This window comes from Cydia pomonella, unplaced genomic scaffold (genome assembly GCF_033807575.1).
Source record: "Cydia pomonella isolate Wapato2018A unplaced genomic scaffold, ilCydPomo1 PGA_scaffold_101, whole genome shotgun sequence".
Lineage (NCBI taxonomy): Eukaryota > Metazoa > Arthropoda > Insecta > Lepidoptera > Tortricidae > Cydia > Cydia pomonella.
This window is the reverse complement of record NW_026907746.1, coordinates 1-14,851: the sequence shown is the minus strand read 5'-3', so window position 1 is coordinate 14,851 and position 14,851 is coordinate 1. Positions and strand designations below refer to the sequence as shown.

Sequence of the window (14,851 nt, the reverse complement as noted above, 5' to 3'; positions counted from 1 at the left end):
TTGTGAATTGCTTATTTTATGGTTACATTACAAAATAATGGCGCTAATTTAGATATATAGTTTAAGCAGACACTTTGCTAAAGAAGTATTTATTAAGTTTTCTACTTTTTTACCTCGTGATAACTTTAAGTAGTATGCACTGCTGATGCTTATTTTGTTGGTAAGCACGAGAATTGCAAGTTAAACTCTTCCACTCAACATTTGAGCGGCAAAAAGACGTAAGTACAGACTAAAAAAGACTAAAAATAGTTCGAAGAACAATAGAAGTCGAATCGTTTTAGTTACGAGTTTAAATCTTTTACGTTGCTCATATATTTATAAGTCCACTACGTCCTTTTGCGAGCTTTACTTACACAGGTTGGGCCAACCTCCGCGAATCTATAGGATGCAGCTTTGTGGTTGTCCGAGATCTAAATAAGGCTTGCTGCCTCTGAGGCATAATTGCGCCCTGTAGATTTGCCATGGTGGACCCTACACCTGAATGGGACTTAAGAGAAAATATGAGCTGGCGTTCTGGTCACAACATTTTAGACACGAAGTTTTTTCGAATGTGAATCTCCTCATATTCCTTGGTTTATGAGTGCTAGGTTAAGTAGGAAATTGCTTAAGATAGGATTAAGACTTCGATGAGGACACATTCCTCTAAAAAAAGTTCGCTTTTATTATGAAATAAGAGTTATCCCCGAACTGCGAACAGCGAAGAGGACAAATCGCCAACGTATCTATGGATAGGTCTTCAAAAATGATATTGAGGTTTCTAATATCATTTTTTTCTAAAATGAATAGTTTGCGCGAGAGACACTTCCAAAGTGGTAAAATGTGTGTCCCCCCCCCCCCGTAACTTCTAAAATAACAGAATGAAAAATCTAAAAAAAATATATGATATACATTGCCATGTAAACTTCCACCGAAAATTGGTTTGAACGAGATCTAGTAAGTAGTTTTTTTTGAATACGCCATAAAATTAAAAAATTTTTTTTTTTTTCATTATACCCATACGTGTGGGGTATCTATGGATAGGTCTTCAAAAATGATATTAAGGTTTCTTATATCATTTTTTTCTAAACTGAATAGTTTGCGCGAGAGAACCTTTCAAAGTGAAAAAAAGTGTGTCCCCCCCCCTGTAACTTCTAAAATAACAGAATGAAAAATCTAAAAAAAATATATGATATACATTACCATGCAAACTTCCACCGAAAATTGGTTTGAACGAGATCTAGTGAGTAGTTTTTTTTAATACGTCATAAAATTTAAAAAAAAAATTTTTCATCAAACATATGCGTGTGGGGTATCTATGGATAGGTCTTCAAAAATGATATTTAGGTTCCTAATATCATTTTTTTCTAAACTGAATAGTTTGCGCGAGAGACACTTCCAAAGTGGTAAAATGTGTGTCCAAAGTGGTAAAATGTTGAACAACATCTACTAAGAAGATTTTTTTTTAATACGTCTTAAATTGTACGGAACCCTTCATGCGCGAGTCCGACTCGCACTTGGCCGCTTTTATTGTTTGAAGAAACGTCACTTTTGACACTGACATATTTATCTAGTATCTAGCACTAAATATTAGACGTATCTTAAAGTCTGAATTTGGCCGTTACTCATAAGTAACGCTTTATACCAACTAAAAACTGATTAAATTGTTTATGCCGATACCTTTGTCGAAATAATCATCCTACACTCTATTTATAACTAACAAAAAAATAATATTATAAAGGTTATATAGGAATGTTAATAGCGTTTTATCATTTCCACAAGTAACGCAAAACGGCATCTTATTCATATTAACTCAAAATCCGTCGGTTGTAGCATATTAGAACACATTTAACAATAGTACCCTCCCCTGTATACTACAACCATTATCAACGTTAACTGTAAGCAAGAACTTTGAAAGGTCGCCATAAATTAACAAGGTTTTTGCTCAAATTTCTAAATGGAGAGAAAATTTCTCAATTTACTGGGCTTGAGAAGTGAAGTGGAAAGAAATCGTGACAAACTGACATTTTTGTGAAGCATCGATTGGCTGTGTTATTTTTTACCGTTATATCAGAGTTGTTGTTGAGTTCCCAAGGTCTTATTTTAGTATACTTTAGAAGTACGTAGTTAGCTGTTAAGATTATGTGCTCCACATTTCACCTCCATTCATGGGCAGTAAAAGTTATATCCTATAGATTTACGACTCTATTTAGTATAGTACTATTTATTTTGTGAATTGTATTATTTATCTTATTAAGGGTCAATTCTACTAGGTCCTGACTTATCTGGTATTTAGTCAAAAAGGAACAGATTTTAGAATGTCACAATACATTTTAGAGTACATATGGTGCTACTTTCTTCGTCGGACCGGTTTTAGTTTATCGCCATTCGTTACGAATTTTCTATTTTTCGCACTTGTGTCGTAATGTACTATTTCCAACGTAACATGTTTGTGATCTCGTTTATACTATTTTATTACTTATTTATATATTTCATTTCTAAGATTGTAGTCTACTTAGCAATCTAATAATAACCTATATGCAATTTCTTTTTAGATTTATAATATTTAACAAAAAAATTAATTACAATTACAATACCTTAAAAATTAAACTAAAATGAGGCCTAAAAATAAATAAACAAAAACAAACAGTAAAAAGTAAACTATGAATTAAACTAAACTAAAAGTACTTACCTACAAATAAAAGCCTACAAATAAAAAACTGGCCTTTTAATAACTCTTTTTTTATCTTAGCTGTTTTACATTATACTTCAATTCAAAATAATGTAATATACTTCACAATTCCCTAGTAAAGGTTATCACTTTTTTGGGATTATGGTTCCTTGTTAGCGGTGCTGAGTATTTTGCTTGATTTTCACTAATCTAATATCAACATTGGTTCTACGAGTATTATACCTCCTCTGTTGCACGACAGTCGTGCTTCACTCGCAAAATGATCCTAGCAAAACGATAAGTGATCGTGACGTCAAGGTCACTGCAAGCCCATCTTGAAGTATGGAAAACAAGAAAATTGCTATTTTGTCGATGAAATATTGCGTTTATGTATATAGATGCTATACAATCTTTTTTTATATAAAATGTATGGAATCGAATGGTATAGTCTATGTCATCCACAATGACGCGCAGATTTGTTAAATCTCTCTTAATGACATGACAATACGAGTCAAGGCACGCGTCTTCGTAAATGACACGATGTATACATACATACCCTTAAGTACCCCGGAAGTAAAAAAAAAAAATAAAATAATGAAACTTTCAGGTTCTGTACTTTTTTATTTTAATATCCTCATTGTTATGATAAATTGCTCATTTGCTATTTATTTTCCTATATTTTGTTATAAAATTCAATATGCGCACATGGCAATTTTTACGAAAGCGTCCATCTAACCCCTCAACTAAGTTCGTCAAACTAAACCACATTGGGATTAGTCGAGTATCCTCACAATGGTTTCCTTCATCGAAAAGTGACTGATCGATAAATGTCAAATCATGTTGTACATTAGGTTCGAAAAACTTATTCACATGACCGGCTCGACCCTTCAAAGGCCATCAACCGAAAACTTCGAGTCGTCGAGAACCTGACTTGCACGGCGGCTACAATGTATTTGTTTTGTTTGAGCAATAAAGTGTTTTACTAATACTAGTACTAATAAATATGTACTTTATTTTCCATATTATTTTAAATAGAACAATTTATAGGGCACGGCTTCATGTCGGCGCTCCACATATACTGCACCACTGTTTCGGTATTTTAGTTAATTTATTTTTAGCTTACTCGGTTTGAGTTTCCGCAAAAAGCAACCGAAATGACTGCTAACGATTTCTAATGTTTCATTTAAGTGCCACCCCTAACTGTCAAGTTAGCTTTGTGAATTTGGCAGCAGTGACTGACAAAAATTTAAAAAGCTTATTCTGGCCAGTTACGCGCATTGTTCAATATTTAAAAAATGTTTTCTAATTTTGTACTCTTATTGACTAAATTAGAGTTGTTAATGTAAAGATACATAACATAACTTAATACTATTTTAAATATAATATTTTCATAAATAAGTGTCGCGCGATGACGCAATAGGTAATTTTGCTAAATCATAAAGTCCGTCTTAGCCTTAGTCTAAGAACGTCATACTTATATAGAATTTTACATTAAAGAAGGTATTGCCACATTTTGTTAATGCAAATGTTTAATACAAAACAAGTAAGTAAACGAGCATTTATCACGATAAAATACCTATTTATCAATGCAAGCAATAGTAAAAATAAAGCGTGGTAAAGTAAGAGATCATTATGTTTACCGGTTTCAACAGAAGGCCTAACGCATCGAAATTTCGTTTTATTTTCCTCTCTATCACTCTTGCGTATTCGCAGGATAGAGAGCCAGATAACGATATTTCGATTTACTTCGCGGTAGGCCCCAAGGGTTCCGTGAACATTGCTTACCGAACTCCAGTGCAACGGAACAACACTGATTCGAAATTTGAATTGACTTGATTTTGTGACGTCACCAATCGATTATTGTGCATTAACCTATAGTCCCGAGTGCGGGCGAAGGGCGAAGGATTCAATTCCAATTCATTTCCAATTTATCGTGAGCTCTAGACGTGTAGTTAGTATGCGTAATTTGAGAACGCGCTTATACTGGTATTATAATATGTTACTACTTCGACCCTTCCAGTACCTATTTTGGTATTTTTCTGATTCTTGACTCGTTTTTCACACATAATGTTACCTAAATATTAGTTGGAAAATTTAATTAATAGATATTATAAATGAATATTGTATTAGGGTCAAATGATATTGACCAAACGTAATGGCTAATAGTTATTTACTTTAAACTGTTTATCCAGGACGAACCTGTCTAAACGATTAAACAACATACATTTTGACCATTCTCAAAATCGATGAAGATTGTACACGTTGCAGTCAAAACTCCCCGCCATATTTCTGACAGACACATGTTAATGTATATCCCGGCAAAGTGGCTTTAAAACTTAATAGTTAGAGTATAATACGAAATGTTGTTACAGGAATACCAGAAGATGAACGCGAGCGTAAGAAGAAAAGATGGTATGTCAATATTAGAATCTTCACTAACATCTGTCAGAATGATGCTAACGAAGAAAATCAACGCAGTTAAGGTAATCATCCCTCAGTTCTGGAGCGATATTAAAATTAAAAATATATTATGGAATTAATGAATAAAATTATCACATATCAAAGATTCCGGTAAGGCAACAAAATATGAGCTATTTGGCGAAAGATCAAAAACACACCTTGTTTATGCAGCAAAAAGGTTGTAGGCGTGTAGAAAACTACTGCAACTAAGCATAACCTAAAAATATATGTATTGTTGAATTTATTACTTGCTGTGAGACACCTTGATTTTGTTTATATTTACTATTGATTATTGCTGTGACTTCAAGTTATTGGTTAATTGCCCTTTAGGGTTTATTCATTTTAATAATATTTAGCGGCATGATTTAGGAGCCTGTAATTATTTAAAAACAATTTATTTGATGATTGTGTTTAACATATTTCTAAACAAGTGTAATAAAATTGACAACTTTGTTTGAAAATATCAAAAATAACAATAATTAAATATAACTTGCAGAGAAAACAGTTATAATTTCTTAAGCTACTTTTATTTATTAGATCACTTCATTATTCTACAGAGAACTTTAGAGATTTGATGCATATATGTATTTTAAATGTTATTTTACTTTTCTACTGTAGACCCTTTCTGGATAAAAGCCTCCTCCGGCTGTCTTTTTTTTTTTTTTTTTTTTTATACTACGTCGGTGGCAAACAAGCATACGGCCTGCCTGATGGTAAGCAGTATCCGTAGCCTATGTACGCCTGCAACTCCAGAAGAGTTACATGCGCGTTGCCGACCCTAACCCCCTCCCACCCTCGTTGAGCTCTGGCAACCTTACTCACCGGCAGGAACACAACACTATGAGTAGGGTCTAGTGTTATTTGGCTGCGATTTTCTGTAAGGTGGAGGTACTTCCCCAGTTGGGCTCTGCTCTAGATCTGGAATGACATCCGCTGTGCTGTGCCCTACCACACAGAGCGAGATGACATTCACAATGCCCATACCTCTCTTGTGGACGTAGTTTAAGGACATACCCGGGTCCAAAATGGGTCTCCATGCTTTGCCTGCAATAGCAACAATTTCATCCTGCCATGTGGCCAGTGGATGTCCTCTCTTTCTAAAGCCCTGGGGCCCTTTCCATTTGGTTGCCTTTCCTGTCCACCTCTCGCTGTTGAGCCTTGCCAGATGATCAGCCCATCTCCACTTCATCTCTGCAGCTTACCGTAGATAATTCTATAGTCACTGACATCTAGGAATAAGGTTTTACTCATTATTACAATATTGCATTTGTTGCCTAACTACTTAGGCACCTTGACCTAGTTCTTTTATCTTGGCCTTCAGGTTTTTCTGAAGCTCATTATACACGGACAATTACTAACAGTAATTAACTGCAAACATAATCTAGTTTGCATTTATTTAGGTATCTGTAAGTTAATAAGGGTTGGTTTTGTGTACAAGCAGTAGTCTATCATGGTGTTGTGCTAAGTGTCTTGCATATTTTACCCCTCAAATGCTAAGGAGTTGACATGTGCGAGTCAAAACCTATTCCAATCTTAAAGGCCAGCAATGCACTTACAACCCCCTGGTGTCCATGGGCGACAGTAATTGCTTTCCCATCCAGTATTTATCTGTGCTAGTTCACCTATCATAGAAAAAAAAAACTTGGAAGATTTAAATGTAGAATTGAATTTCGAGGCTTTATCTGTGGTACTCCTGGGGTAAGATATAGACAAGAGTTACATCTTTAGCACTTAGTTCTCAATTAGTTTTTTGAAGTGAAAACTTCCTTAGCGGCGCTGTGCACTTTTTGTGATGGGGAAAAATGTTAAACTCGCGACAGGTCACGTGACCGAGAGATTCGTCAGATTGAAAATTTGTAAGACGGACACGTGACCTGTTCGAAAAACTGTTCCAATGTCAATTGGCGATGATGGCTCTATTTAGTAATGATGATGGTGGAAGTTGATTTTTCTGAGAGATAAACTTTTTAATGTTAAATAATAATTTAATGTAAGCCTCACATTTTGTATATAAAAAAAAAAATAATAATAATAATTGGAATAGTCCTGAAGTGTAAATTTTTTAGTGTAATATAAAGTGTCATGTTTGTGTACGATAGCGCAATAAATGAGTATTTTATTTTACCCCATAGATGATAAAAATGCACAACGTTAATATTCAAGTTTTCACTTCTGACGGCACTTCCGGATTGCAACCCGTTGTTTTTTCTTTATTCACATACAGTTAGCGATTGCTTAATCAATATGTCATCTTATCATCATGTTTTTTTTAAATAATTATTAACGTAAGAGTTATAAAAAAGTGTTTTAAGGTAGTTACGTACATATTAAGTTGTAGATACCAATACCGATGAAAGGCATCGCCAGCCGTCTTATAAACCTATTGCCTGTAATATAAGCAAAATCAGCTTGAATTACATTACAAGAGGCGTATTCTAATGGTAATAACAGGCTGTGAATTTGATTTGGATTTGTTATGGATCTGACCCTGTCGAAAGTGACATGTCTTCTACCAGAAATTCAGATAGAACAAATTCATTACCTGTTATTACAATCTGAATATATGCCTCTTGCTCAATGGATATATTTATGCCTAGTGTCACCACTTTGAAAGATAGATTAAATAATTTAACGAACTTAGAGAATGTTGTAGTTTTAAATCAAGACATTGCCATAAATCAAAATATCGCCATTTTGTACTGGCCAGATTGTAAACATAACTATAACTAACGTTTCGGTATTTTTATTATAATTGTTTGGGATTGTATGGGTGTATAATTAATTCCATTTTCAACAAATATCAATACATACGAGTAGGTAAAACCTTGCTTATGTTACAAATACAAAAATACGTCAGAGTTCTTTACATTCTGGTACAATGAATTAGATTTACCGAAAGAGGGAGTAAACTAAAGATCATCAATGTTATCATATATTCATTCAAACATTGTACCACATATTGATTAGCCCAACTCTAGTCGATTGAGTACCGCCGACTTAATCCTGCACATAAGGCAAAAACAACTCAAGCCTGGTTTCGAAGGAACAAAATTGACTTTATTGCCCACGAAGACTGGCCGTCCTCCAGCCCGGACCTTAACCCCCTGGATTATGCCATATAACAGGTTATTGAGGAGAAAGCCTGTGCTAAACCCCACACAAATCCCTCAAGCGGGCCATAGTTAAGACAGTGACGGAATTAGACATGACAATCGTGCGTGCCGCTATTGATGACTGGCCTCGTCGTTTGAGGGCCTGTGTCAAAGCCAGAGGAGGCGATTTTGAATGATATTGTCATATGTAATTCCTGATTTTGTGTACTTCATTTTAATATATACTTTATTAAACTTTCGTTGGTATATTTTATGTAGATAAAGATTATTGCAGTAACAGAATTTAATAACCAACTAGGTAGAAAACAATGCAATACATAAACATATCATTAACGCAGTAGCGTGCCCTCGTGCTAACGGTCAGGTTGAAAGGTATAACCGTACATTATTAGACTCATTAAATACCAGCGTGGACAACGAGAGAGACTGGGATATGAAGCTGTCTGAGGTGACTTGGGGTATGAACAATTTACATAGTTCATCTACTGGATTTACTCCTTTCAAACTAATGTTTAGCGCAAGCCGTAGCAGATATCAAGCAATAGCAGGAAATTCCTTCGACGACGAACAAACTGCGGAGCAAACTCGGTGCACTGCATCAGGTAATCTTAAAAGAACGGCAGAGGTCATGCAAAAACATTTTAATGCAAAGCGGAAACGACCAACGAAGTACAAGGTAAATGATTTAGTACTGTGGAAAGGCGCGGCTGATAGAAACATCAACGTGAGGCGGAAACTGAAAGAAAAATTCAGTGGACCATATAAGATTACAAAAGTGGCAGGTAACGATAGGTACGTAATTACGTCGCTTAAAGGAGTGAAGGGCTATAAGCGGTTTGAAGCTTTAGTATCTTCGGATTCAATAAAGAGATTTCAGAGGGAGACTGATGTGACAGAAAGTAGTTCTGATGATAGTCAGGTAGATAGTACAGAGGAGTTAATTGATTTACTGGAAGGATAAATTAGCCTTGGATATTTCTATTTATTTGGGATAAAGGACTTGGATAAATTATGAAACAAGCAAAAATATATGAAAGAAGTTATATGGTTATTTATTGGTTTAAAAGACAAATTTGAGATATTTGTTGGATGGAATAGTTTATTATTGGATATGAATGTTGGCTATTAATGGAGTGACTATGGTTTAAGAATGGAAATAGATATTGGTTATTGTAATGTATGTGGGTAGACTTATGCTACCACAATAGAGGGTAGATTTCGTACCTGTCTTTGTCGATCGATTAAATGCAATACCGAACGGACGTGTTTCAGTGATCTCCTCATATCCTGGATTCCCTGGGCCCTAAGCAGATATTTCTCAGTGGCGACGAGAACAATTGGACACTAGTGCATTTTAAAAGTGTAAAGTTCGTGATAAACAGTGTACGACATGCCTGTGGGAAAAGTCGGACCGTTTGACCTTGTCAATGACAATTGGGAGCTGTTTGTTGACCGTTTAGAACAATATTTCGTTGCAAACGATGTTAAAAACGAAGTGAAAGTGGCTACACTAATAACAGTGATGGGCGGAAATGCGTATGAACTTATGGTGAATTTGTGCACACCAGCGAAACCGGCGAGCAAAACATATGACCAGCTGGTCGCGCTGATGAAAGGTCATCTAAATCCAAAGCCGAGTTTGCTCGCAGAACGTTTTAAATTCCGTCAACGTGTGCAAAAGCGTGATGAAAGTATTGCGAACTTTGTAACGGATCTTAAAAAATTAAGTAAGGACTGCAGTTTCGCAGGGGATAGCTTGAAGGAGAACTTGAGGGATCAGTTCGTGTGCGGCCTATTAAACGACGACATCAGACAGAAGCTGTTCACGGAGGACGACACGATCACGTTCGACCGGGCGTACAAGCTCGCCGTGTCCATGGAGGCGGCCGAGGTCAATGCGGCGCTAGTAGAAGACTGTGCTCGGAATCGAACCAGCGACAGTATACCAGCGGCGGGCGCGACGACAGCCGTGCATCATTTGGGGCGGGCGAGCCGGGGCCGGGCGGCGGCGGACGGCGGTCGAGCGGCGGGAACAGCGGGCCGCGGGAAGATAACGGTCGGCGGCGGTCCAAGCGCCATGAGCGGAGCGGGCAGCGGAAAGATGCGAGGCTTCGGTCAAAATAATAATATGGATTTAGATGGAACGTGTAAGGGTGCGGATTAAAGCATGAAGCCGACAGATGCAAATTCAGGAAGTATGTCTGTCGAGTATGTAACCAAGAAGGACACTTAAAAAGGGTGTGTCCTAGGCTGCGCGGAAGTTCGTCCCTATACAACGTGACGGAAGAGAAGGTTGTGTATTTGGACCATTCGGACAGCAGCGAAAGCGACGAGGTAAACAATTTTTCACTAAATAGCAGCGAATCGTTTGTGTGTGAGCCATACACCATAGATGTTAACATTGCGGGGAAGTGGTTAAATATGGAAATAGACACAGGTAGTGCGATTTCGTGCATAAGTTTAGAATGCTATAAAAAATTGTTTACTCATTGCAAAATACAAAGAAGTAATTTAGTGCTGAATTATTATACAGATATAAAGGTAAAACCTGTAGGTAAAATAACACCTAAAGTGCAGTGCAATGGTTTTTGTAAAGAATTAGACTTATACGTCATTGAAAATGGCAAAACTAGCCTTTTAGGTAGGCGTTGGATAAGGGCATTTAATATCATAGATAGGTCAAAATTGGTATGTAAACAAATTGCTAATGTGAACAAGTTGTTTGATGAGACTGAATTCAGTTCCAGATACTGTGAGGTGTTTGCGGAGGGCTTGGGCCGGTTCACCGGGGGCACGGTCGGGTTCCACCTTCGGCCGCACGCGCGGCCGGTGTTCCTGCGCGCGCGCCCCCTGGCGTACGCGCTGCGCGAGCCGGTGGAGCGCGCGCTCGAGCAGATGGTGCGCGACGGCATCATCACGCCTGTCGCCACCTCCGACTGGGCCACGCCGATAGTGCCGGTAGTTAAAAAAGATGGCACCATACGGGTATGTGCTGATTTTAAGTTAACGCTAAATAAAAGTTTAGAAGTGGACCACTATCCTTTACCGAAAGTAGAAGATTTGCTAACTAAATTGCACGGGGGAAGTAAGTTCACTAAATTAGACCTGTCGCAAGCTTACGCCCAGTTTGAATTGGATGATGAGTCTAAGAGATATACGGTAATTAACACCCACAGGGGTTTATTTATGTACAATAGACTGATATATGGGCTAGCCTCTAGTCCCGGTATTTTCCAGAGGAAACTCGAGCAATTGTTTGCGGATATGCCTCGGGTCGGTGTCTTTCTGGACGATTTGATTATAACAGGGGTCGATGACCGCTCGCACATAGACACGCTCAACGAAGTGTTTGAAAGGTTAAGGAAATATGGTTTAAGAGTTAAAAAGGATAAATGTACGTTTTTTGCTGACTCGGTAACATATCTTGGATTCGTAATTAGTAAGGACGGCGTGCATACATGCCCTGAAAAGATTGAAGCGATCAAGCAGGTACCGGTTCCAAATAATGTAGCAAAGTTACGGTCATTCCTAGGGTTAGTGATGTATTATGCTAAGTTCGTTCCGAACATAAGCACTATACTAGCGCCTCTGTATGGACTTTTGCGGAAAGATGTGAAGTATGAGTGGAGTGAAGCTTGCATGCGCGCGTTTAGTGAGGTAAAACAAATGTTGATTTCTGGCGATATATTAGCACATTATTCGCCAGATCTTCCCCTAATTCTGACCACTGACGCGAGTAGTGTGGGGGTGGGTGCTGTCATATCGCACCTTGTGCCCGGCGCCGGCGACACTAGCGCCACCGAGCGACCAAAAGCGTACGCATCGCGTGTGCTTAACGCCGCAGAGAAGTCGTATTCGCAAATTGAACGAGAGGCACTTTCAATAATTTATGGAGTCCGAAAATTTCACCAATACTTATATGGTAGAAAATTTATTCTAAGAACGGACCATAAGCCCTTGGTGACAATTTTCGGCGATAAAGTAGGGGTACCCGTAATGGCTGCAAGTCGTATGCAGAGGTGGGCGGTTATTTTAGCTGGTTACGATTATACCATCGAGTATGTGCGGAGTGACGGGAACGCGGCCGATGCTTTATCTCGCTTGCCGGTGGGTAAGGAGAAGAGCGAGCGGAAAGAAGTCACATATTTAAATTTTATCCAAAACTTCCTACCGATTACGAGGAAAATGGTACAAGATCACGTTAGTAAGGATGAAGTACTAAAGAAAATATTCCTGTTTTTACTGTCCGGCTGGCCTACTAGTTGTAACGATAACGCCCTTAAGCTGTATTACCTGCGGCGCAATGAATTATATATAGACCGGGGTTGTATAATTTGGGGCTATCGGTTAGTGGTTCCAGAGGCTTTGAGAGATCACTTACTCAAAGAGTTACATGTCGGTCATTTAGGTATCGTGAAAATGAAGAGTCTCGCCCGAAGTGTGATGTGGTGGCCTGGAATAGATAGTGAGATCGAGGAGTTAGGTAAGCAGTGCACGACGTGTGCCCTAGAGGGCGCTGCGCCACCGCGAGCGCCGCCGCAACCGTGGCCGTATAACCCAGAGCCCTGGTCGCGATTACATATTGACTTCCTAGGACCTTTCCATGGCGAAACTTTTTTAGTCATCATAGATTCAGCAACGAAATGGTTAGAAATATTCAAAATGGCTAAAACTACTGCGAGGGGAGTTATTAAATCGTTACGGGAAACGTTTGCTCGTTTTGGGCTGCCTTTAGAAGTAGTTTCGGACAACGGTCCTCCGTTCACGTCTAAGGAGTACGCACATTTTATGGAAATTAACGGCATCAAAATGACATTTACGCCAGCTTACCACCCAGCCTCCAATGGCGCTGCGGAGAATGCGGTTAAGTTATGTAAGCGAGCTATTAAAAAGGCACTTCGAGATGGTTGTGATGTGGATGAAGCTCTTCAAGCATATCTCATGATGTACAGGAACGTTGAGCATAGTTCTACAGGGTCAGCCCCAGCTATGCTGTTACAACGTAGACGACTACGATCGAGGCTAGACTTGTTAAGGGGTACTCGGCAGGTCGAGTCTAGGGTACAGCAAGCTCAAGATAAACAAGTGTTGAACGCGGGAGGGAAACCTAGAGAACTTAACGTGGGCGATTCAGTGTGGGCGCGAGATCACGCCGGGGGAAGCTGGTTAAGTGGTCAGGTTAAGGAGAAAGTAGGTTCCCGGAATTTTATTATAGCTAGGGAAAGTGGTCCACAACTAAAAAGACATTTAGATCAGATTAAAAGACGGCGTAGCAGTTATACAGTGACCCTGTCGGATGTGTCGGAGACGGCGGCAGGCGAGGAATCCGCGGTTAATGACACGGAGGCGACTCAGGGTTCGCGCGCGCCGGAACCTGTGGTTCAACCCGATCTTAAGGAACCACCCCAGCTATCTGTAGAGACTGTATCCCTGAACACAGGACCCAGTCACACGGAATGTAATGAGTCCCCTTTGGGCCGACCCAAGCGCATGCGTAAGGCCGTGCAAAGATATGGCTTCGAGTTTGATTAAATTATTATGTATTATGTATCCTAGTTTTGTTGTCACTCGCTTTACTAGTAAGTAGGTATAAGCAAAACATGTATTAGTAATTAAGGGTGGAGGTGTAATGTATGTGGGTAGACTTATGCTACCACAATAGAGGGTAGATTTCGTACCTGTCTTTGTCGATCGATTAAATGCAATACCGAACGGACGTGTTTCAGTGATCTCCTCATATCCTGGATTCCCTGGGCCCTAAGCAGATATTTCTCAGTTATAATGGATTAATTGATGGAAAATTAAAGTGGATGAGATTCAAATCAAAATTGACATATTATGGTTTTTACTTGGGTAATTTATACTATCTCTATTAGTGATGAAAATCAGATAATCCTTGTTTTCTTTTTCTTTCCTTTGCAGAGTCGCAAAGTCGTCAGGATGGACGAGTGTCAATAACGGCCATAGAAGTCTCTCGAGCAGCAAATAGATGGCGCAACGGTTGCGTCGATGGAGCAACGTCACTGCCATCAACACGTCACACCACTCCGTTTCTATCATGGCCGCAAGAGGGCACTCGCTCGTCGCAACTATGGCGCCAGCATTCCTACCAAACGGACCAATCAGCGACGTTCGTACCAATCACGCCACTGGAACCTCGCAACGTGATTAGCCGAGGCAACTGTAACCAGATTATTGGAGGGGAGTTCGTTATCCAGCCGTTTGAAAATTTAGACCGACGCGGCCATTACGCTTGGAACTTTGGTAGCGAAAACAACTGAAAATTGGTTGTTGGGATAGTGCTAAAAGATAAGTACTAGATTTAGTAATTGCCTGCTATTACCTGTGTTTTTGGTAGATTTAGTTGTTTGTTGATTTTACAATTAGTATCTAACGGCTTTTGGTTGCTTTCTTCATTGTATTTAAATCATACATGTAAAGCTTAGTAAATACTTTCAATGAAAACTATAGCGAACATGATCGGTTGCATGGAAGAGATCGCTCTTTAGCGATAAGGCCGCCTTTTATGTACCATTGTTTAAGTTACGTGCTTAATTTGTAAGTCATGTTCCTTTTCTTATTGGTGAGCAATAAAGAATATTTGTATAGCACTGTGATGCAAAAGTACTCC

General features: G+C 38.8%; 2 protein-coding genes across 2 annotated transcripts; both read left to right on the top strand.

Moving 5' to 3' along the window:
- Positions 1–8,314: 8,314 nt before the first annotated feature.
- Positions 8,315–10,384, top strand: LOC133533161 (uncharacterized). The gene has a single exon (XM_061872119.1). The coding sequence runs from the start codon at positions 9,611–9,613 to the stop codon at positions 10,382–10,384; it is 774 nt and encodes a 257-aa protein (XP_061728103.1). The 5' UTR covers positions 8,315–9,610.
- On the top strand, positions 10,188–13,932 carry LOC133533162 (uncharacterized protein K02A2.6-like). The gene is made up of 2 exons (XM_061872120.1): positions 10,188–10,554; positions 10,962–13,932. The coding sequence occupies exon 2, from the start codon at positions 11,116–11,118 to the stop codon at positions 13,750–13,752; it is 2,637 nt and encodes an 878-aa protein (XP_061728104.1). The 5' UTR covers positions 10,188–10,554; positions 10,962–11,115; the 3' UTR covers positions 13,753–13,932.
- Positions 13,933–14,851: the final 919 nt, after the last annotated feature.

Excerpts from the sequence above, each read along its gene's own strand:
- LOC133533162 (XM_061872120.1), top strand. The coding sequence starts at position 11,116 with ATGGTGCGCGACGGCATCATCACGCCTGTCGCCACCTCCGACTGGGCC.
- LOC133533161 (XM_061872119.1), top strand. The coding sequence starts at position 9,611 with ATGCCTGTGGGAAAAGTCGGACCGTTTGACCTTGTCAATGACAATTGG.